Source organism: Lates calcarifer, linkage group LG18, assembly GCF_001640805.2.
Source record: "Lates calcarifer isolate ASB-BC8 linkage group LG18, TLL_Latcal_v3, whole genome shotgun sequence".
Taxonomy (NCBI): domain Eukaryota; kingdom Metazoa; phylum Chordata; class Actinopteri; family Centropomidae; genus Lates; species Lates calcarifer.
The window spans coordinates 5,735,219-5,758,961 of NC_066850.1; the positions used below are offsets into that span (position 1 = coordinate 5,735,219).

Consider the following 23,743-nt stretch of genomic DNA (forward strand, 5'->3'; position numbering starts at 1 on the left):
ATTGATTTGACTGTGTGATTGTAGCTTACCGTATTAACTACATGCTGTTCCACAATATGAAACACTGAGATTAACCAAGAGATTCTTTCACTTTTGCAGGGCAAAGTAACTGGTTTGGCCTTCTGATTTCAAGCTTTACCAATAAACTGTTGGAGAGTGATATGAAGACAGGGGACATGTGACCCAGTGCTTGTCATAAATCCAGCTGGACCTCATGCCCATCTATGTTTGCTTCAATGGCAACCTGCCAAAACCTCTTACCACCCAGTGCAATATAAACTGATAAATGTAGATGTTTGATAAGTATCTCAAAACTGTATCTCAGCACTTGAGCAATTGTATTTAGTTACTTTCCACCACTGGAATTAGGCGTCACATGCAGTCATATGTCATATGTATTTTGTGAGTCGTGGCACCAAGGCCCCTAACAATGGAAAACCTGCAGGAACAAGTTTGTTTCTTATCTGAAATTTCAAAATCTAGAACAATTACAGGGCTCCCAGGAACAAACACAATGTTTGTGAACACAACTTACAGTTATTAGAAACCAGTTCATTTCACTTAATTTTATTATGTAATAATTCTCTCTTAGTGTAAGGGCAGAGGTGCACCTTTGTCTCAAGACTAGAGTTTAATGAAGACATAAAAAACCTGACAGATATAATGTTAATAGAATGATGTTAATTTCACAGGGGAGCTGAAAATGCTGAGATTTCAGGTGGTGCAGACTTTATTTAATGTGTTTTATCCTAATAACCAGTGCACGTGCTAAAGTTTACTTGCTGATTCAGTTATTTGAACATGCATGACAGTGGAAAGGAGGAGAAGCCCACTGAGGCTGACTGTATACTGAGTCCAGATTTATGTGCAAAGCTACTGGTCACATGTGTAAGCAGACAAAAGTAGAAGCAGTGGTAATTCTTTGCTTTTGCTTTTCATCTATATTTTCCACTATATGTGTTATACATGTTCGCAGTCGACATAGACACACACGCTAAAACCACACTTTCCACAGGCTGCATTTCTCACCCACGATCAACCCCTGTGCACACAAACCCCATGCGCACCCACCCACACACACACACACACACACACACACACCCCGTCTCTCTCTCACTCTCTCTCCCTCTCTCTCTCTCTCTCTCTCTCACTCACTTCCTTCTGTCTCTCTGACGCTCGCGGACAGTCCTGAAAGCAGCGCTGACAGCTCGCAGCTCACGCGGGTGAAGGGGAGGAGGAGGAGGAGGGTGGGGGGTTTCAGATCAAGATATCGGATCTTCTCAGGAGGACGCGCGCGGCCCTTCACGCGCTGTTACCTGCGCTAAGTTGCCGCGACGGCGGACTGTCTCGCCACTAGCTAGAAGTTACTGGAGTCTTCACAGAAACTCGGGAGTTATTTTTGGCATTATTGAGCGAGTTTAACACAGAGGATACTTGCTATAAACGGGGGCGAGGAAGACTTCTGAAAAAGTGAGTATACTGAATCAACTCAGTGCAAACTTTAGAAAAACAGCTGCCCTCGCCTCAGTTTTAGAATGATAGAGGAGCTAAACGATAAGCTAGTACCAACAGCCTGTTGTTGCTTTAAATCCCTAAAAGTACCTGAATGCGTCTTACACTTTAACTCCACATAATATGAGTTTTCCTGAGGGGAATTATTTTTCCTGAGTGTTACTCGTGTAGCTAATGACTATCTTCATGCACTACGGTCCAGATTTGCAGTGCACTGCATCAATTGAAAGTGTTGCACTAAAGATTACCCACACAAGTAGACAAGAGGCAGACTTAAAGAGTGTGGAGTAGTTCCTTAAAACAGACACCAGTGTTTTGTTTTTTATAGCAGGACCTCCAGCTAGTGGTTTGGTTTTCTGCCAGAGAAGCTGGTGGAGCAGACAAACCTGCTGCAAGACACAGACGATGACATTTACTTTAGCACTTGTCTGGTGCAGGGTTGTAATTTCCCTGTCCTGCTGCCAGTCTGCAGAATAGTGCTCTCTCTCTCTCTCTCTCTCTCTCTCTCTCTCTCTCTCTCTCTCTCTCTCTCTCTCTCTCTCTCTATGCATGGTGTTTTCCAGTCGAAGCAGATTATGGGTGTTAATTTTCAGCAGTGGAGTCCCTGATATCTACTTACAATGTAAACTGTCTGCTGCTTAGAAAGAGAGGTCGGAGGAGGAGGAGGAGGAGGAGGCTTTATACTCAGAGAAGTCATGTTTTAAATGAGTGGGAGTTCGCTGGTTTCATTCCCTGGACTGCTTGTGAAAATCTGGCCGGAGGCTGAATTAAGATGATCTCTTATAAGTTCCCATACCCACAATCTGTGTAACTACAGAACCCTTAAGCAAGGCATTAAAATGAGCTGTGGTTCAAGAAAGTGCAAGCGTATGTCTTTCAGGACTGATAACATTTCCCTCTGCAGGGCCAAGTGTGATTTGCCAGAGCCACAGCGAGCCATAGACAATTATCTAGGCAGAGTTACGACTCTAATATCATTCACTCCCCCCCATACACAAACCTGGATTTGGATTGACAGTGGTGCCTTTCTGGTGCCAAATCAGCTTCTCTAAACAGATTAACTTTTTTGTAAGGTTTCTCAAGGTTAAAGTTATTTTCATGTTGTCAGATTAAGTAAATTTACATCAGGAGCATATTTGTGTTGTCCAAAGAAATGAAAACTACATAATAAAAAATGAAAATGAATAAGCTGGATAGACAAGGTAATATCTGCTGGTGCAGCCGTCAGACAGCAGCAGATTATGGTTTATATTGCATAGCAACAACTACAATTTCCAGGAAGTAAGGCTTGAACCACTGGAGAGTCATTACTGGCCAAGCAGCCAAACACATCACCATGTTAATCTAAACAGGTGCTGATTACACTGATGACTGTGAAAACAGACCAGTGTTAAGAACTGCTTTGACTGATGAAGTTTGCGTGCTTTGCTCAGCCAAAAATCAGAAACTATCACTGCAATTCACAGACACTTAAATGTAGCACAGTTAATCAGTGTTGTTACAAGGCTGCTGAGCAAAAAAAAAAAAACAAATTGTGTTTTGGTTAAGACAGTGATATAGGTCATGAGGAAGCCTCAGCCTTACCCTGTTTGGCCCTGTGCTATAAACCTGCCTGATGCAGTGTGTCACTCTATCTGTGTGTGTGTGTGTGTGTGTGCACAAATGAGGAGTAGGGGCAGTTGAGTTCGTGGTCGGATCAAATGTCTTTCTCAACCACTTCACTGTAATTTGATTAGAATACTGTGTCTTGTTAGCCAGATGGTGAGTAGACACCTGTTTGTCTGTAAATGAGTTTACTGCATCTGTTTGAGAACGCTTATATTTTACTGCGACAGTCACAGAGCACTGGATCTCTTATTCCACCCACATGTAAAGTGCTTTAAGTCTTTAAAGCCACTATGCATTGAACAATTAAAGAATCTCTCAAATTATGGCAAGGGCATATGTTTTTCTTTGTAGAAACAATTCTGATGCAGCATGTGGATTGTTGTCAGCCCCAGATCTGTGTTCAGATCCACAGGGGCATTGGCGTGCAGTTCTGCCTGCCAGTGTCTTTTTTGGAGCCACCAAAAATCTCTCACAAATGAAAATGACTTCTCCAAAATTCACTTAATCTCAAATGTAGCTTTCAATAAGTAGTGCCACTTATCATCTCATTTTTTTAACTGCCCAGTGTTTAAAAATACGCCAGCTTTCATGATCTACTGATGATATGTGCTGTATCAGAGCTCTTTTAGTTGGTAAAACATGATTACCAATAATAATCAGGTCGATGTTTTTGGTTTCATTTTGACACTGTTTTTCTCAAAGATTAAAAAGGCTATAACTGTATTTTTGTGCCAAACTTTGACAGTTTAAAATAAGCATGTTGATTTTCTCAGGGTTGCTTTAACTGAATTGACTGAGGTTTGTTTTCTAAAAATATGCAGTGAACATGTGATTTTGCACAGCACTTCAAACTAGAAACTCAGTTGCATCCATTAAGTTGTTTCCTGGTTTTCAGAGGTGAAAACTTCAAACACTAACATGATGAGACGCGATGAAGTGGATGTTCTCAACCGGTAATTCTGTTTTCTTTTCCAGATGCTGATTGGTTGGTGGCTATTACTGGGCGGTCACTAGGTCGCAGCTGTCTGTCAAGGCTAACATGGAGCGAGAGGGCTCGTTTAGGAGGTAAGAACACACACACACACACACACACACACACACACACTGCAACCAGCCGGTCTCATTCACATAGGAGTTTCACTGCAGCCCCAATACTGTTTCTCCTCCCTTTTCTCTCTTTGTCTCACCCCTTTAGGACACACAAAGATGGATGAAAGTGAAACACGCAGGAACACACATGCATTCCTGAATGACCTCATTCATTCTTTCATTCATGCAAACATCCCCCTTATCCTCCTTTGTTTAGTAATTAGACCACAGCCTTTTCTCACTCAACTCTTCCTGTTGTTACAGAGCCAAAAACAAAGTATCCAACTTCTGGGTTACACCCGCGTCCTTTAATTCATGCTGAAATAGAAATAAATTGCCTCTTCTGTTCAGCAGAGGAAGTGTCTCAAGACACTTTTTGCACCTCACTGTTTATTTTGAGTCTCTGTATCTTCTGCCTCTGTTTTATACTCTGCATCATCCATTCTTCAGGAGAAAACTTTTGACTGAAGTGTCTGTAGATTCAGTGACACAAGGTACAACACCGCACCTTCTTGTCTGAGAGAATTTGGAAACTCTTTCTCACTAGTTTGACGTGTTTGTGTGTGAGAGAGTCTCCTTGTGTGTGTGACTGAGCCCACGGCTCCTGTTTCTCATACTGACCTATTTATGTGGAGTTGAACTAAGATCCAGGTTGACAGACGGACCTGCAACGCACACATACAGACACACACACACACACCTTGTCTCCTCTTCCCTGCCATATTCTTTTACACGCCTCTGATTTTCCATCCCCTCTTTTTTCTCTTTCCCACTTTCCACCCTTCCACTGAGGCCAACCTTTTTCTCTTTCTTCTGCTTTTTGTGTCCAAATTAATTTAAATTCAGTTAAGTTTAATTCTATTCATGTGAGCAGTGTTCACTGGGCATGGATAATTACTGAAAACCAAGAAGAAAAGCAAATACTTCCACAGCAGATGGTAGTAAAACCAGACAAAATCAATAATATAAACAAAGAAATATTGAACATTGATCAGTAAATTGGATCAACATGTCATAACAGCTTGAGGACAGCTTCTATCTTGGGCCCCACACAGAGAGACAGAGAGGAGAAGGAAGGGGTAATGTGTGTCACCTTTAAATCCTTCCCCTCCCATTTGGCAGCTCTTGAACCTCAAAGGGTTCCTTTGTTCGCCAGGCACAGAAGCTCACAGGGTCACATGGCCACTGACTGGCACAGACTGGCAAAGGGAGAGAGAGAAAGAGAGGTAAAGTGGGAGAGGAGAGGGTAGAGAAGAGTAGAAAGAACAAAGGTAGAGGAATTGAAAAGTAGGAGGAAAAGAAAGGAAACAAGAGAGAATAAAGAGAAAAGGAGCATGTGAAATAGATAGAGACCCATGAGGACAAAGACACCTTTTCTCCTCCACTGTCTCCATCCTTTCCTTCATCCACCTCTCATTCAGATCAGTGGGACACACACACTCATGGAGTGGGGATATGTGGTACCTTTTCAGTTACTAGAGTAAGTACATCATGTGCAAGTACGTGTATGTTGTATATATTCAATTGAACGTGAATTAGTTTTCATGTGTGGGACTGTAGAGACACAGTAATATAAAGAATTTTCCAGTGTATTTATTTATTAGCAGTGTAATAATTGTGAAACCAAGACCAAAACCATGATACAAACGTTCACAATCTCGAGATTAGGCTGTGAAAACGTCCCCAACCCCAACCCTATCCTGTTTGCCTCTGCTGTTCAGATCTCATTATGTTCCTAATGTAACAAAACTCATTTTTAATTTCACAATTAACACTGTAATACATGTAAATCACAGAATTATAGTATAGTAAAAGTTACGTTCATTTAATATTTATACTTGTTACCTCTTTTCATTTTAACTAGGCTTACAGATAATTGACAATGGCATTTTTGATTCAGCTGCAGATTATTTTCACAATCAAACTGATTGATTGTTCGGTCTATAAGGTATCAAATATTAGTAAAAAAGCCTGTAACAATTTCCTAGAATGCAATTTAACATCTTCAAATTGTCTATTCTTCATCCAATAGTACAAAACCAAAAGATATTCAACCTGCTATCCCAAGAAAACAAAGAAAAACTTCACATTTAAGTTTTGCTCAATAAATGATCGGTCATGAAAAATTTGAGTTAACTAACTGATTAATCAGCTAATCCTTTATATGAAACACATACTGTGTACTCTACATAGAAGATTTTTTTTTCACATTTGCAGTACCTGACATATGTAGCAGTTTTACACCAATTTCATTTTCTGTCTCCTTCTTTCCTTTTTCACAGACAGGCATGTTTGTTCTTCTATATTTCTGAGAGTTCATACTGACGTAATGTATTCTCTAGCTCTGCATCATAAGCAATTGCCATCACCATTTGTAGAAGTGTGGATTAGAAAAAACATGTCTTTATTTTGTCAATTGTCAAGGTCTCTGAAATTGAATTTACCACAACTTCCATATGATCACAATCCAAAGATTCAATAGGTTGAGTTAATTTAAAGATAAAAACTGCATCTCATCCACTCTGCTTTTTTGGGACTGAGACTGTTGATAATTCTTTCCTTTCCATGGACTGGCCTGTCAGTCCAGGACCACTCTCAATATTTATAGCATCTTATCCTCTTCCTGTGCCTCTTTGTAAACTCCTCCACTCACTTCTTTTTTGTCTTTGTCGTGTCTCTGCTCTCACGCTGGTCTTTTCTTTCCTGTTGTCCTCATGCTTTTTCTTTTTTCACACCTCCTTTCATCCCACCCTTTTACATCATCCTTCCTCTTTCTTGCTCCCTTTCCGAGCTTCTTATCCCCTCATCTCTCTCAGTCCTCCTTCAGGTTGACTGACTTTACTATTCTCCTGAGCTCACTCCCTGTCTCACTGCTGTATGTTTCCAAAGCAGTGTAGTACACCAGCGTGTGTAAACATTAACAGATGGATAATAAAAAGTAATCACCCCTCAATAAATGCTATTGTTGTCAGCCTTTAAAATTTTGAAAAATGACATTATGAAAAACAGAAATATGTGTTTTCACCCCCATGTTTTAAAAACTGTTTTTGAGGTTGTTGTTGTGTTTGGCTGACTTGGATCAATGAAACCAGCTCCGCTTTCCTCATCAGTGTTGTTCAGTCCCACTTTGTGCTTACTATTGTTTCTCTCCTTCTTACTTTTGGATTTCAAGGAGCCTCCACAGCAAACTGAAGTTGGCCAGCGGCTCGTCCTCCAGTCTCACTGACCTCTCGCAGGCCAAAACCCCGGCAGGGGGAGGCGGGGAAAGAGGAGGAACGGCTGGGGGGCTGACAGAGGAGTGCAACAAGGACAAAGGGACCCAGCAGAGGAGGGCCGGGGCCAATGCCACCTGGAACAGGTCGGTGTGAGAGAGATACTGACAAGTGTTTCCATTCTGTCTGAGATGTCAGCCATGTTGGTTTACTTTGTGAAAATATGTGTCGTCCATGCGTTCCCACCCAAGCTCTCACACACATATACACATGTGTGTGTGTGTGTGTATATGCTTTTTTCACCGGCAATGTCATATTGGAAGAAACATCACCAGCAGAAAGCTGTCGTGGTGCCGTTATTCAGGCTATGAATAGGAGCCTTTTTTTTAACACACACACACACATGCATACACATCAGCTCTTTCTGTCTCGCTTCCCTCAGGGTCCATCACTTTCTCTTTATCTCCATCCATCTCTCTCTCCTCTTTTTTTTTATCTCATTCTGCCTCATAGATTCTTTTCTTCCTGCAGCTTCTCCTCTCTCTTTTCTCTGCTTATTTTTTATGGTTTTTCAGCTTTATTTAAAACAGGACAGCAGAGAGCGGAAAGCAAGAGCTCTTAGTTTGCTCTGTGGTTAGAGGGCTGCATGAACCACACGAGCTGGACTGAATCCTACATTGAGACAAGTTCATGCCCCCTCTGATCTTCTTTCACACTACTGTTTTGTTTTCTGCTGTTTTTTAATACTTTGTTTACACTTTGGATTTAATGGCTTTAACCCAGATTCACAGTTTGCTCTAGGGTTATTGTGCAGAGGCACAGTGTGAAAGTGTGCACACACATATGAATGTGTTTGTGGTTAATGCTCTGGAGTTGTGCAAAATTGAATTTAAATAGTTTTATTTCTTCATTTATTTCTTCATATTGTATTTTGTGTTGCATTAGAGTTTTTGTCTCCAAAAGGTAAACTTCCCTTTAACATCATCATGTTCTGCAAAAGTCGTTCTCTGGCCATTATTCAACACCAGAACTCAGGAACAGAGGGGGAGATTGGGACCATATTTCACATTTGGTCAGATACTGAATTGGTGACATTAATTTTGGGTGCCCACCTTGAAACTGTGGTGGTTATATACAGTAGATCTTCTGTGCTGCAGGGCTGAAGATGTGTGTGAATTTGTAGCTTCTTTGCAGCAACATAAATGAGTAAATGAGTGTGTACTAAATGTCTCCCTGTGTGTTTTCACAGCATCCACAATGCAGTGATCTCAGTTTTCCAGAGGAAGGATCTGGGAGAAAATGAACTCTACACTCTGAATGAAGGTGTCAGGTTAGCTCCCTCTTCATCCATCCATCTGCCGTTTTTTTTTTTTTTTTTAATTATTATTCATCTGTTTTCCTGACTCACTTTCACACAAACGTGCAGAATTTTTTTGCTTGAGCCGATTTGTATTTTAGGATATTTGACTAAATTATAGCGTTTCCTTCTGTAATTTTTCATCTTCCCCTACTGTAGCTGCAGATTTCTTACAGGCACAGACATTCATAATGTCTCCCATACACACACAATGACAGCTTCAGCATGCTAAATTTAGTCTGCACTAAAACATTAACACATGCACAGTAACAGTTATTGTTGTCCCATCATTCTTAGCTGTACTGTGGGTAATGTTTTTTTTCCGTCCTGCTGTTTTTAACCGCGTACTGTCCACTGAATCAGAAACACCTTGAAACTGTTTAAAACGGGGAAATGACAGGTTGAGGTTACAGAGGGGTCACTGCTGTTTGTTTGGTGTTTAGATACAGTGTATCTGAGGGCGGCTGACACACCACTGTCGAAACAGACTCATGTACAGTAAATATGACACACTATATACAGTATACACATACATGCACACACTGTAACATGATCTGAGATCATCTTCACACAGCAGTAGCTATGGTGCATTCTGTATTTAGTGAGAGACAAACAAGCTTTGTTAAATTATATTTTTACATTTCCAAACACGCACTGTTTAACCCAGTGATGGTTAGTGTGCCACGAAGATTAAAGGTCAACTTTTCTCCTCCGATGATAACAGCAACTGAGTTGTCATACTAATCTGTACTCTGTGTGTGTGTTAACAGGTTATCAGTGGAAAATCCTGTTGTTGAAGTGTTCAGATGTTGCTGTAGCCTTTGTTTTCAGTGTGAACAACATTTTTTCTCATTTCCTGAGTCTGCTGCTGTTTAAACACTGCAGCCTGCGTATGCAGTCTCATTACTTCTTTTGCCTATCTCTGCATATGGTATGCATACGTGTACACTCATTCACTGTTCTATATTTGCAGGCAGCTTTTGAAGACGGAACTGGGCTCCTTCTTTACTGAGTACCTTCAGAACCAGCTTCTCACTAAAGGCATGGTCATACTGAGAGACAAGATCCGCTTCTATGAAGGTACACTAAATACATACATCAAAAAATGAATGTAGGTAATATATATGTCCAAAGAGAATTATGTATAAATGGAAAGAACAAAAATGTCTATTTCTTCTCAATTGTAAATTGAGAGACAAGGAACAAAAACAGTGATTAACATCACTGTCATCTCATAATCACAGAGCTCCTCCACCTCCAACTCTGAAACACTGGAACAAATTTGCAGATATAAAACTGACATATAAGCTTGTAGATATAAAAACATCTGGATTTAAAAGCTTTCCAAGGTAGAAATATTTCTACAGCTTCCTAAAGTGAGTGAAAAACCGACTGGATCAAGGTCCTTTGTTGAGTCCTGAATTTTAGATTTCTCCTGGTAACTAATGTTGCTTCCTGCTTTGATCAGAATGTTCCCAGTGCCAGTGATTCATTTCTGAGAAACTCAGACATGAATGTTCAGAGTTTTTATCTCAATGAGACACACGTCGAGCAGGGGAAAATAATAATTGACTAAAATTCCAGATCTAGAGTTAACCATTTAACTATTAGTTTGAACTGTGAAAACTTGGCCTTATCTCTCCACCATCACTCCTAGTGAAGGACGTTTTTCTGCAGTGCACACCTGTATGCACACATAGACACACACACATACATACTCATGCAGTCAAAGTGAAAAAGCGCTTGAAAAGGTGAGAACAAGGGACACTAAAATGATTTTGTTCTCTCTGTTGTGGTAAATGTGTGACCTTTATTTGAAGCACCTCTGCAATGATAAAACACATGCACGCGCAGACACATACACGCATGCACACACTGAATGTGACTGATTTTCAATGCTGTCGTCACAGGAAGTGATGCTTTACGTCAGTTATACAAGTTAGTCAGTGAGAAACTTAAGATAAGAAAAACCACAGTGACTCAAAGACCCTTTGTTCTGGCTTAATCGATAGTCATTCATTTGTGTGCTCATGTGGAATAAATGTGCCTGCACTGCAAAATAAACTTAAGAAATATCTGGTCATTGTCAGGACTGGAATTACCAAGGGACCTTGTGTTATTTAGGAATTTATCCCCTGTTCTTGTGTTTCATGTGATACCATAAGTCTGTGTTTCAGTCAAATAATGGCCAAATCAGAGATGCCAGAGATGATTGATAGATCACTGAAGATAAGGTAGTAATGCCTCCAAGAGGTTTATTTTGAGTCCAATTGTACAGTAAAATGTTCCAAATGCCAAAACATGATATCCATTTTACTGTCTTTGATTTGAAGCGTGTTGGAGAGTCTACGGTGGCCATCAGGTGACAAAAGGATGCCAGCTACTGCATAGCTATACTTAGATAATATATTCAGTTGTTAGCCTGCAAAACTATCAGTAATAGCTGACATATGATCTCTCCTTTCTTTCTCTTCATCGTCATATGCAAGCTGCAATGTCAATGTAAAAATGTGAAAGGCCCTAAATAGAGCCACTGTTTGGTTTGGTCTGTCTGTTCTGGGCTAGTGTAGAAACATGGCAGCGCAACATGGTGGACTGGAGGAGGACCTGCTTCCCTATGTAGATATAAATGGCTCATTCTCAGGTTTACACAGGGTGTTACTTTTTAATTTCACGTCCAAACATCCACAAGTAGATTTAAATATCTTCTTGCAACACCATTCTTACTAATTTTCTCCTTTCTGTGCCAAATAGGTCAGAAGTTGTTGGACTCTCTGGCCGACACATGGGACTTCTTCTTCTGTGATGTTCTGTCCATGTTGCAGGCCATCTTCTATCCTGTACAGGTACACACAGCCATTTACTCACTCACATAGTAATCTCCTTATACAACTCTTATGTTGACAAACGTGTTGACATGTGTGTGTCATTAGGGAAAGGAGCCATCGGTGCGTCAGTTGGCTCTGCTCCACTTCAGGAACATCATCACCCTAAACCTGAAACTGGACGAGGCGCTCTCTCGACCCCGGGCCAGAGTTCCTCCTTCTATCATACAGATGCTGCTAATACTACAGGTACACACACACTGTCAAACACACAGCACAAACATCCATGTCTGATGTGGGAAGAGGATAAATGACAACAGATGGGGAAAGAGGTTGAGTTTTTTTTCCTGCAAAGGGATCTCACAGGAAGTAATCTCAGTGCTAGCACAGAGTACAGTTGTCTTCCCATGACCACTAAGTACCCTCTGCACCCTGGCAGTGTGTGAGTGTGTCTGAGTGAGTGTTTGTCTGTCTGAATTACCCATGTTTATGCTGTCCTTAAGACCGTGACATCCTCACAAAAACAAAAGTCAGTTATGAGTAGGGCTTATCAGACCTCACGAGCTAAAAGTTCATTTTTATATATAGAGGTCATGTTGAAGCAAAGAGTTAAATGAATGCATGACATTTTAGTTTTGTTTGTCAAGTAATGGGAGCACAGACATTCATAAGTCCCTTGTGGATAATTTTACATAATCATATATATATATTTTTATAGCTGTACCAGTTTTATTTGGTTTAGTTACTCATCCACTGTGTAGTGACGCATAGCTGCACACAGTAAATTGTCCATTTACTGTCATTTCCTATGGGAACAGAAAGAGCTGTTTACTTAACATTAAACTGTGGTACCGCTGTACTCTTTGTGCACACTAAAAATGCTGGATTTTCAAATTAAGATAGAAATATTTTATAGTTTAACACTGGTTAGTTTTTCCAGCCTTTAAAAATAATTCAAATTAAAGAATCTAAAAAGGGAAAATCGCTGCTCACAATATGATTACACACAACTAGCATTGAGGGGCAACAAGCAAAAAGGTTTGTAACCACTGTATCAAAGTAATCAGTGCTCTAGTTCCCAGAGGATGACACTCTTGTTTCTGGGTACAGAAGAGAGAGTACATTAAAAGAGATCAGGCGAATATCATAACCACAGCATCCTTAGTCTGAACTGCTGATCAAGATGAAATGCAAATATTTAGCCATAGCTACAGTAAAGGAAGCTCAGAGGTAAGGTATGTGCTGTGAATTTCAACACATTTAAATTCTTGGAAGATAAAGTAAAAACAAATCATAAAATAAGAATGTGCATCATTTAAAACTCAGAACATTGTAGATACTTCTTTTAGATACACCAGCTCATAAAATGGCTTTTTACTGAACCTGTGAGATGTTTGAAGAGTACAACAGCCATCAAAATGTGTAAAAAGAACTTAATAAAGGTTTCAGTTGTTCTTGAAAAGCATATTTATCAGTGAGTATTCATTTTCTGCATTAGATTTTAGCAAACTCTGGCTCCACAAGGATTATGAGTGAAGAGTCAGCCTCTACAGTGTATTGAGCAGTGGGCTAACCAATTACAGAGTGATGGATGACTTTGCTGTTAACAGCTAACATTTTACCTGTACGCTAATATTCCAAAACCCTGGTATAGTCCTTTGAAGTTAGGAATTTATTGGTCATTGGTGAGATGTGGGTCAGGGAGTGAATTAAGTGGATTAAATGTGCTCTCAAGTGTGTCAGAGTGCAATGAGAGTGTGTCTGTTTCTGTGTGTGTTTTTGGGGTTAGTCTGGACATCATTGTAGTGACTCATTGACCCAAATCTGCTGCTCCCAGACTCTGACAGAAGGCAGTAAAAAAAAGACACAAAAATAGAAAACAGGATATATTTGTTTTCTAGTTTTATGCTGTGTACAGATGTGTACCGCAGAGTTATTTTAATTGATGTGTTTTTGTCTGTCCGCCATGAAAATCAAATCAACAAAAAGCAGAGAAAGAGGAAGAGAAAAACAGGTAGAGTCGAAGATATGAAAGCAGGGCAGCTAAGAAAAAAGGCTGAGTGCAAGAGAACTAAAATTCAGCAGTGAATGTTGGCTGTTTGCTACTTCTTGTTTCATCTGTTAGTAATTTCCCTTTCATTCTGTTAAGATGTTGTGACGCCAATTCACTGAAGTCTGCTCTATTTATGTGGTTTTTTTCTGTGCTGTGGTTTTGATGCATGGGCTCAATGATTCAGAGTATTGAAACTTGATTGATTTCTTCTTTGTTATTCGAAGACATATGTATCACACCCCTTATGTGAAAATTTGTCTTAACAAAATCTTGATTCTGAACTAAATCCAACTTCTAAAAGTTTTTTATGTCTTTAAAGGGTCTAAAGTCCTGCAGAGCATGAGATCACTTTAAAAGGAATGACATCAAGAGGTGGTGGCTTTAACCAGACAGAAGCAAAGAGCCTGAACTTTTCAAACTGCAAAGATCTTTTTTGTTAATCACAGTCACTCTGAGTTCATAAAACAGCACCATCTTGATTATGTTGGTAATTTATTTGCAGCTGATCTACTTAAACACACCAACATCAAATGCACAGTGGGTTGGAGTCTTGCTGCAGAGATGAAAGCAGTAATGCCAAAAACAATTATTTGGGTCCCATGAAACAATAAGAGCCATCAATAAACAATAAACAGGGCAATTAGGGCTCCACATATGCAGAGTGGGTGTACGGTGAAGCAGGATGTGTCCAAAGCTTCCCTTCACCTTTATGCCATAAGGGAAATTGGCTTTGATTGTGCTGTGCTAACAGGCTAGCAGATGTAGCCATGCCAGCCATCATTGCATTTACTGTTCCATTCATGGGCTACCTGTCTAACTGGGTGGTATTACAAGACGGGACAGGCAGGGGCTTGTTAACTGTTTGGTAACATGAATTTAAAATTTTAACATTATAAGGCAATAATATGTCAATGTTCCTTTTATGTCTAATGCTTATGTCATAACACTGATCCCAAGTATGCAGGCTTAAGCCCTGACCTAAGACATACAGCCACATTTTTTCTTTTCCTCATTCATTACTGATTAGCTTGTGTGACCAACACACAGTCTCTTTCCCTCTTCCCACTGGGCACTGCATATCTACTTGCATATAGACAGAAAGACATTTAAAAATTTCAAACCTGAAACTGATCTTGGTTCAAAGCTTTACTCAAGAAAAAAGTCTCACACAAACCTGATACTGGGAGGGTACCTGTTGGGTTTGATGTGCATCATTTTCAGTTAATCACACTGCTCTGATGTAGTGGACTCATCCCCATTCTTTATGCCTTGAAGTGCGTTGTAAAATTTGATCCTAGATAATGCCAGTACAAAGTTTACATTCTTTGCAGCAGGTTGCATCATGACGTTTACTTCTATTATTGACTTTCCTCACAGAAAACCTGTCTATATTAGAAGAATTACATAGGTTTGTCTGTCTTTATCTAAATTGAGCAGTGCTGTTGAAGTTTTTCTCATCTGAGCATGTTTAGACATGTTTATACAAGTCTGAGATTGGAACTAATTTAAACACTTCTGTTTTATTCATGTTGTCTTCTAGCTGGGTTATAAAAGCACTGTGTCTCCTATTGGCAGCTATCAGCCCATTATGTTTTAAACAATATTAAAATTCAGCAAACTTATCAGACCTTTGATTCTATAAACAGAAACTGTCAGAATAATTGATAAGATCACAGAAAGCCAAATTCAGCTCTTTCTTTCTTTTTCCCCCGGAAATGTTTTCATGGCTTTTAAAGTTTCCATTACCACCAGCCAACAAGTGGCAATTACCGGCTAACACAGACTTGTCTTTGTGTGTGTGTGTGTGTTTGTCTAATGCAGGGTGTCCATGAATCTAAAGGTGTAACAGATGACTACCTGCGCCTGGAGTCTCTCATCCAGAAGGTGGTCTCTCCCTACCTCGGGACTCATGGCTTATATTCCAGAGATGGATCATCCAATCTGCATTGCTCCTCCTGCCTATTAGGTGTGTGTGTGATTGTGTGCGCGGAGAAAATGTCCAGTGGATGTTCTTATAAATGTTACACAGTTCCACATTCCTATGTTTATGTGTTCTCTTGTACTTGAGGTTTCCTGTGGTAGTCTGTGGCATGTTTTCAAGTATTACGTTTAGTCTTTTTCCTTCTGTCTCATTCTCTGTAGAAAAGCGTTTGCAGCGCTCCTGGGCCTCCAAACCAGGCAACTCCCCCATGGCCAAAAATCCAGTGGTACGGTCCAAGAGCTACAATGTTCCCATGCTGACACCTGTGGTAGAATATGACACAGACTCCTCTGTAGGAGGTGGCACAGGTATCAGACGACACTCTGTCTCTGAGATGACATCCTGCTTGGAGGAGAGCAGCTCTGTGGTCGAATCCACCACCAATGCCATCAGCAACACCAGCAGATCGAGCCTCGCCAACCACTCCCCGGCTTCCACAGAATCTGCTGCACTTTCAGGTAGGACCCAGAGACTTCCTATCATGCTTAACATATTGATCATTCAGCTGTTTAACTGTAAAAAAAATTACTGTCTTTTATACAGACGCTGTGACCTCCAGCCAGAACTCACAGCCCAGAGTTGCTGACAGTCCTGCGGGTCCCCTGCTTCTCCAGACGCAGCATCACTCCCCAAGCATCCTCCCTGAGCCTTCCCCAGGCGAGGACACACATGGCACAGGATCCCTGGTGTGGGACTCCCCCTCGTCCTCCAGAGTTCTGGCTCAAGACACGAGCTCTGGTCCTAGTCCGTCGTCCAGTCCAGAGATCATGATGGACCACGTCCTGGAGTCTTTGGACTCTGAGCCGGAGCACGACGGCATCTTTCTGGACTTCTCAAGACGTTGTTCTGGAGGGTCGACACACAGCAGCAGAGACAGCAGTAGGCAGAGTGTGGCATGACACACACACACACACACTTATCTAAGGAGACACACCTGTATGATGCAGGGATGTGTGCAACTGATGCTGAGCCATTACTGACATTCCTCACACCCCGTGATGCCCCTGCTGTTTTCTGGAGACTCTAGATCATCAGGGATACTTTCAAACTGAATTATTTTTCTATGTAATGTTGTTGTCTATCTCTAAGTCTAAACTCATGATGACTGGTAAATATCTCAGTTTGGTATATGCCCCATTTGGGAACATCAGCACTGGCCCCTCCAGGAACCTTCAAAAACTAAAATAGAACTAATAACATTACTGTAAAGTTGACGTAGGTTTTATTGTGTCATAGGTTTTCATTGTCAGAGGTGATTTTTCCCTGTTTTCTCCTATGAGTGGAAACTTGAGGGGGGGCAAAGAGCCAGTGGTGATGACATCCCTGGAGCAGAAATGAAAATGTTTTACCATTGTCAAATATCTCTTCAAGATCATGGCTATTGAGTAGCTTTGGATATCAAATTCAAACTTTTAACATTTCAAATATAAAAACAAAAACTTTCTAGTTTGACACTTCTCTACTGTTGGGTGAACCTCAACATATTTTATTAATTATTAAAATATTATATTAAATATGAATTTTGCACTTTGATTCACACTGACTTTAAGTCTATGTGTTGTCTTTATCTTTCTATAGAGTATCCTCAGTATATTGAGAAAGGCTTCATGCTGTATTTATAAAGCATTTCAAGAGAAGAAGGGACTGCAAATGGCCCAGTATATCTCAACTGTTTTGCTCTTAGGTCTCCTCTTTACAAAATCAGTGACAAATTTCACATCCAATCATTTTCTGCTGCTTTGCTGTTTGAGCAAATACATTTTGCCTGTCTCAGTGCGAAACTGAAGTTACCGTAGGCTTAAGCTAAATTAGATTTGAAATAAAGATTTTTGTTTAAAAAGAGGTTATAAGCAGAAATGATCGTCATTAGGTTTACAGCTAGTTTCTTCTTTTTTTCATCATAAGGTATATTCTTAAAGGTAGTTAATGTCTTTGAATTTGCTGTTTTCAAACCTTGGGCCTCTTCCTTCCACTTCCTGTTGAATCAAAAACGTCACTGAAACTTGCCTCTGCGTCAGTGCATGGAGAATGTGTGAGTGGGTGATTCAGTCAGTGTCTCCTGAATCAAGCAGATATTGGGGACTTTTTTGTAAGAAAATGGTTTCAGTAAAATCCATTAGAAGCTGTTGTATTGACAAAGGCCCTTGTTATGCCCAGAGGAGAGTAGTTATTTTAAGGGTGATTGTAAGGGTGAAGACAGTATTTTCACAGGAACATACAGGGCATTTCCCACTGCTGATTCTCTTTAGACTTAAGAGTAAAGGTACGTTACCAGTGACTAAAATGTACACCTGGCTTGTCTAAGCTCTTCTCACATTATAATGGTATTGTCTTAAAATAGCAGAAAGCTGTGTGTACAGACTGTCATATAACTAGAGTGTGTTCTTCTCAAATCTGTCTGAATCAGAACAAACAACCTTTAATGTTTTTCCATGGGAGAAAATCTCATCCACACCACAAACACTTCTGTTTCTGCATGAATGCAGCCATTAAAGAAATCTCATGTGTGCTGTTCTGACAAATGGTGGACCCTACACAATACTTCTAAATGATAAGATCAATATGGTTTACCTAATAATCAAATCTACTATTACATTGTACAGTTGTAACAGACTTTCACTTTTTGAAAAAATCCTCAGAACACTGATTATTACAGTATTAGCCCTAGTCAACAATATAATTTAGACATTATGTTTAAATACACTGGGATATTGGAATCTATAAAACTCTTTGATTTAAGCCAAAAATAATGTCCAACACTCATTTTTTTCTCACTAGTTTTAAATGCATGAGAAAACTTTGCAGCCACTGCCACCTTGTGTTGTTCTTGTCTTAGTGCAAAGTCTGTGGTGTTTTCCTACAGCAAACAAATCTGCTTTACCTGATGCTTGCTATTTGCCCCCACTTCCAAGACCAAATGCAAAACTTGTAGGCTTGAAAAAATAAGAGTTAATTCTCAGATCAATAGTTCAAGATCATATATATCTACCTAATAGTTTTTTAGGACACAAGTTTGATTCTTAAGCGAGGCACTAAATGTTGACATCGACGACCGAATGCAAACACCCAAAGACTCAAAGGAAATATTGTTAGACATCAGATCAAGTATCGCTGGCTACAGACACCTGCTTGGTAACTCAGAGGACAGAGGTTTGATTCCTTGATTCCTTGATTCCTTTGATACCATGCACAGTAAATTTTGAAGTCCACCATCCGATGGAAAAACATTCAAAGTTTACCTCAAAGTCTGCAGATCGTGAGTTTGAATCTTACCAGAAACAGTACATGTTGAAGGCCAGCACCTAATGTAAACAGTCAAAGTCAAACAATCACACTGAGTTGCTCAGGTTAATAGACGTCTGCTTCATAGTCTGGAGGCTAGAGGATTAAGTTTTGAAGTACAATATGTAATGTAAACACTGAAAGGCTAAAAGAAAAACAAAAATCATCAGGCTCAGTAGCTCAAGCCAATGGATGTCTGGTTTACTTTGTAGACTTGAGGTTGGAGGTTTGAGTCTCAGCAGAAATAGAATATTTTTTGAAGTCTAACACATAGTATAAACATCCAAAGGATAGAAAACAAATGATACACCATAATAGACTGATTTGCTCAAGCCAATAGGCTTTAGTCTTTTAGTCTGGAAGTCAGTGTTTCAATTCTTAACAAGGGCAATACATTTTTCAACACCCAATGAAAACAGTGTCATTCTAGAAGAATGTTTTAATGAAACCTGAGTAAATAGCTCAGGGCCAATAAACATCATCAACATCAAGGTCCAAAACTCGCATCTTAGCAAAGTTTGAAGTCTAACACCCAAAGCGAAGCCTCAAAACTGCTCCAAGAAATACTCCAAATGCGGTTTGTGGTGCAGCACGAGTGACGTGCGGTGATTGGCTGCGTCGTGCGTCGTTACCGTCCAGGAAGGAGCCGTGAGAGACAGAGAGACATTGGAGAGCAGATTAGAACCAGCGTTTGAGATATTGCTTTGGTTTGTCAGTACTGTGAGAAAAATTAACGAAGAATCCTGGATACTTACACAAGCTTTGGTCCTGCTTTTTTGTCGAACACGAGTGAGGCTGGACGTCGAATACACCTGCGGCGAGAAGGTAAGGCTAACGAATGATAGCGTTAACGTTTGCATTAGCACAGAGCTCCAGACTGCGCCCAATTAGTAGCATTTTGCGGCCATTTTTGGAGACAGTCCGACAGATTTTTACGAATAGGAACGCTAGTGCGACTTGCAAATATGCCCCCAGCTCTGCAGGATCGAGTCCATTGTTTCCTAAACATTGTTTTAGATGTGGCGGCCCGTTTATCATTAAGGTTTAAGCTGCTTCTCTGACCACTGTCCACGGCGGGGCTGCATTTTCAGTGTACACACACACACACCACACCACACACACACACACACAGACCTGCGATGAATCAGGTGAATTTAGGGAACTCGAGTTAACGACGACTACGCCCGTTACTCTAAGTGCATTTAAAATAATCAACAGTTCATTTTCTGAAACAGTTCTCTAATGTTTGGGAAAGGTTCTGGTTCAGCTGTAGTGTTAAATATTTATCTGTGTTGTCATGGTTAAACTGTTGATGAGGAATAGGTAGTAGTGTATTGATCGTTTTCCTTTGTATGTTTCTCTTTGATTTCCTTCAGGTGTCACCAGTTTGTCCACCACGTAGCTCAGGATCGCCAAGACGTCGTCCACGATCCTAGAGACGTGGTCCATGATCAGAGAGACCTTGTCAAAGATGAGAGAGAGACGTTGTCCATGCTTCGTAGAGACCTTGTGATAGAAGCGGCGGAGATGGAGGTCACCGATTTGACTGCATTGCCCACAATCAGGGACATTGTCGATGATCACAGAGACAGGACAGAGGAATCCAGGTAATTCACAAACAGCTTTATATCAACTGTCCAACACAGAGCATTGACATTAAACTGCTTATGTTCAGTATTTGATCTTCAGTCTGAATAGTTCATTATTTGTTAAATAGACTTGGTATAGTTTAATAAGGCGTCAAAAATAGTAAAAAATCTCATGGTGAAGTAAGGTGTCGAAAATTGGACAAAACATTTCATAGTATAATACGGCGTCAAAGACGGTCAAAAAATGTCATGGTATGGTAAGGCTTCAAAAACTGTCAAAAATGTTATAGTAAGCTTCAAAAATGTGTCAAAAATGTCATCGTAGAGTAAGGTGTCAAAAACTCTCAAAAATTGTCATATTATATAGTAAGGCTTTAAAAATGTGTAAAAGTGTGTCAAAAACATTCATTTTCATACAACATTAAAGAGACCACCAAAATTTCCAGTGTTCATAGATATTTATTTGAGCAACATAATGCAGAAATTCAGTGTTCCAACAGCAAGGATAGAAAACAGCATTATATAGAAATCATACACAATATGAACAGCATAAACAGGATAATAGATTGGATTTGAGTACTGATATTGCACAGTTTGACACAAGTGTCTGTGGAAAACAGAGGTAAGATGGCGGATGTCATAATGTGTTCTTGTCTCTGCAGGATGGCAAGACAATAGCAATTGAAGACCTGAAGTGGATGAAAGAAAACAATACTGTTACAAAGGTACATAAAAAAACCCCACCACCAACTCCTGTAAACACCTTTTGGGAACATTCAGCGACTTATGATAGAAGAAATTAATAGTATCACAACAACGCTTTGTAGACATGCTCATAACTTCATTAACCCTAATTCTAACCAGTTCTAACAAGTGTTTCCTAGTCAAATGTCATTATGTTTACAGTAATTTCTTAAATGTTGTCTGGAATGAAGTCATTAAGTGTCTTTCTGTATTTTGTAACTGATGTTATACAAATCAATGTAATGTATTTTTAAGGTTTTACACTTATTTTTAAACTTATTAGTTAGAGTTTTGTACTTTTTATGGGTTTAATATTTACTGTTTAGACATTTCTTTTGTAATTCTTGAACCTATTTTTAAAGTCTGTGTAAGGCAGTTTTATTAATGCATCTGAATAAAAATGTGCTATTAACCACCCACCTAGCTTTGAATGGTCAAGACAATCAGCGAATATGAAAAAATAAGGAGCTCTCTCTGCTCTGAGATGCTGGAGGTGCTGAAACCATGCCCACTCAGTGCACCACAGTGACAACATCCTGTTAGCTCCCTGCAAGCGTCCTATTCCGTACTTGTTTCAGCCACCAGAGCTTTTCATTTTTGTATGCATGTTTCTTAAAACAAAGTATAATTATGTTACACTGATGATAAACTCACTTTGTGATGACTAGTGTGTGACTCCCTCACTCTAACCAGCATATTCTAACATAAATAATATTTTTATAGATAAATATCTGTTTAAAGTTTATCCTTGTGTTAGAACGTATTTTAAATGATTTCATACTTACTTTTTGAATTTTGAAGGTTAGTTTTATACTTGTTTACAAATATATTTTATATATATCATTTTCTAGTATTTCAACTTATTTTTTCCAGCTACATTGTTGAAAAATACTAATACTAAAAACAGATACGTTACATCACCTTTACTTTGTTGCTGCTTCCACACAACCTTTTTAAAAAGTCAAAATTGAAAAGAATGAACTCACACTGACCTTGTAGAGACGTCTTCATGTCTGTCTCTTCTCTCTGTGCTTTCATGTCTAAAGTTTAAATCCTGTACAAAAGAACACAGGAAACATGTCACTTTTAACACATCAAAATAAAGGAACACTGAATTTCTTGCTATTGAATTAAAACTGTAAAAAGAAGGAGAAGTATAACACACTGAATCTCCAAAAAAAAAAGAATATAAGTTAACTCGTTTGGGACTAATCAGAACAAATCCAAAAGATAAATTTGCTTCATACACAAAAACAGGCTGCTCTACCTGATTCCACAAACTCCTGATATTCACACAACAGGAGTGGACAGAAATCTGACTTTCAAGTGTGCAGGGCCATATTTTACGTCATCTGAAGTGGATTTGGACAGGTTTTGAGTGAATTCTTTGAAAAACTTGACACCACAATTTTTGATGTTGGCGACAGGCGGCGGGTCATCATTTTGAGTGAAAAAAGGTCAAAATTTCAGGTTCCGATTTTTCACCTAAAACTTACTCAGGGGCATGTCTTATGTCATCTGAAGTGGATTTGGACAGGTTTTGAGTGAATTCTTTGAAAAACTTGACACCACAATTTTTGATGTTGGCGACAGGCGGCGGGTCATCATTTTGAGTGAAAAAAGGTCAAAATTTCAGGTTCCGATTTTTCACCTAAAACTTACTCAGGGGCATGTCTTATGTCATCTGAAGTGGATTTGGACAGGTTTTGAGTGAATTCTTTGAAAAACTTGACACCACAATTTTTGATGTTGGCGACAGGCGGCGGGTCATCATTTTGAGTGAAAAAAGGTCAAAATTTCAGGTTCCGATTTTTCACCTAAAACTTACTCAGGGGCATGTCTTATGTCATCTGAAGTGGATTTGGACAGGTTTTGAGTGAATTCTTTGAAAAACTTGACACCACAATTTTTGATGTTGGCGACAGGCGGCGGGTCATCATTTTGAGTGAAAAAAGGTCAAAATTTCAGGTTCCGATTTTTCACCTAAAACTTACTCAGGGGCATGTCTTATGTCATCTGAAGTGGATTTGGACAGGTTTTGAGTGAATTCTTTGAAAAACTTGACACCACAATTTTTGATGTTGGCGACAGGCGGCGGGTCATCATTTTGAGTGAAAAAAGGTCAAAATTTCAGGTTCCGATTTTTCACCTAAAACTTACTCAGGGGCATGTCTTATGTCATCTGAAGTGGATTTGGACAGGTTTTGAGTGAATTCTTTGAAAAACTTGACACCACAATTTTTGATGTTGGCGACAGCGGCGGGTCATCATTTTGAGTGAAAAAAGGTCAAAATTTCAGGTTCCGATTTTTCACCTAAAACTTACTCAGGGGCATGTCTTATGTCATCTGAAGTGGATTTGGACAGGTTTTGAGTGAATTCTTTGAAAAACTTGACACCACAATTTTTGATGTTGGCGACAGGCGGCGGGTCATCATTTTGAGTGAAAAAAGGTCAAAATTTCAGGTTCCGATTTTTCACCTAAAACTTAC

At 39.6% G+C, this 23,743-nt stretch overlaps 1 protein-coding gene across 1 annotated transcript; it reads left to right on the top strand.

Moving 5' to 3' along the window:
• Positions 1-1,159: 1,159 nt before the first annotated feature.
• Positions 1,160-21,916, top strand: LOC108894949 (proline-rich protein 5). The gene is made up of 12 exons (XM_018693602.2): positions 1,160-1,470; positions 4,096-4,185; positions 7,382-7,567; positions 8,671-8,751; positions 9,752-9,858; positions 11,533-11,624; positions 11,712-11,852; positions 15,478-15,622; positions 15,799-16,095; positions 16,181-19,744; positions 20,296-20,526; positions 21,171-21,916. The coding sequence occupies exons 2-10, from the start codon at positions 4,160-4,162 to the stop codon at positions 16,534-16,536; spliced, it is 1,431 nt and encodes a 476-aa protein (XP_018549118.1). The 5' UTR covers positions 1,160-1,470; positions 4,096-4,159; the 3' UTR covers positions 16,537-19,744; positions 20,296-20,526; positions 21,171-21,916.
• Positions 21,917-23,743: the final 1,827 nt, after the last annotated feature.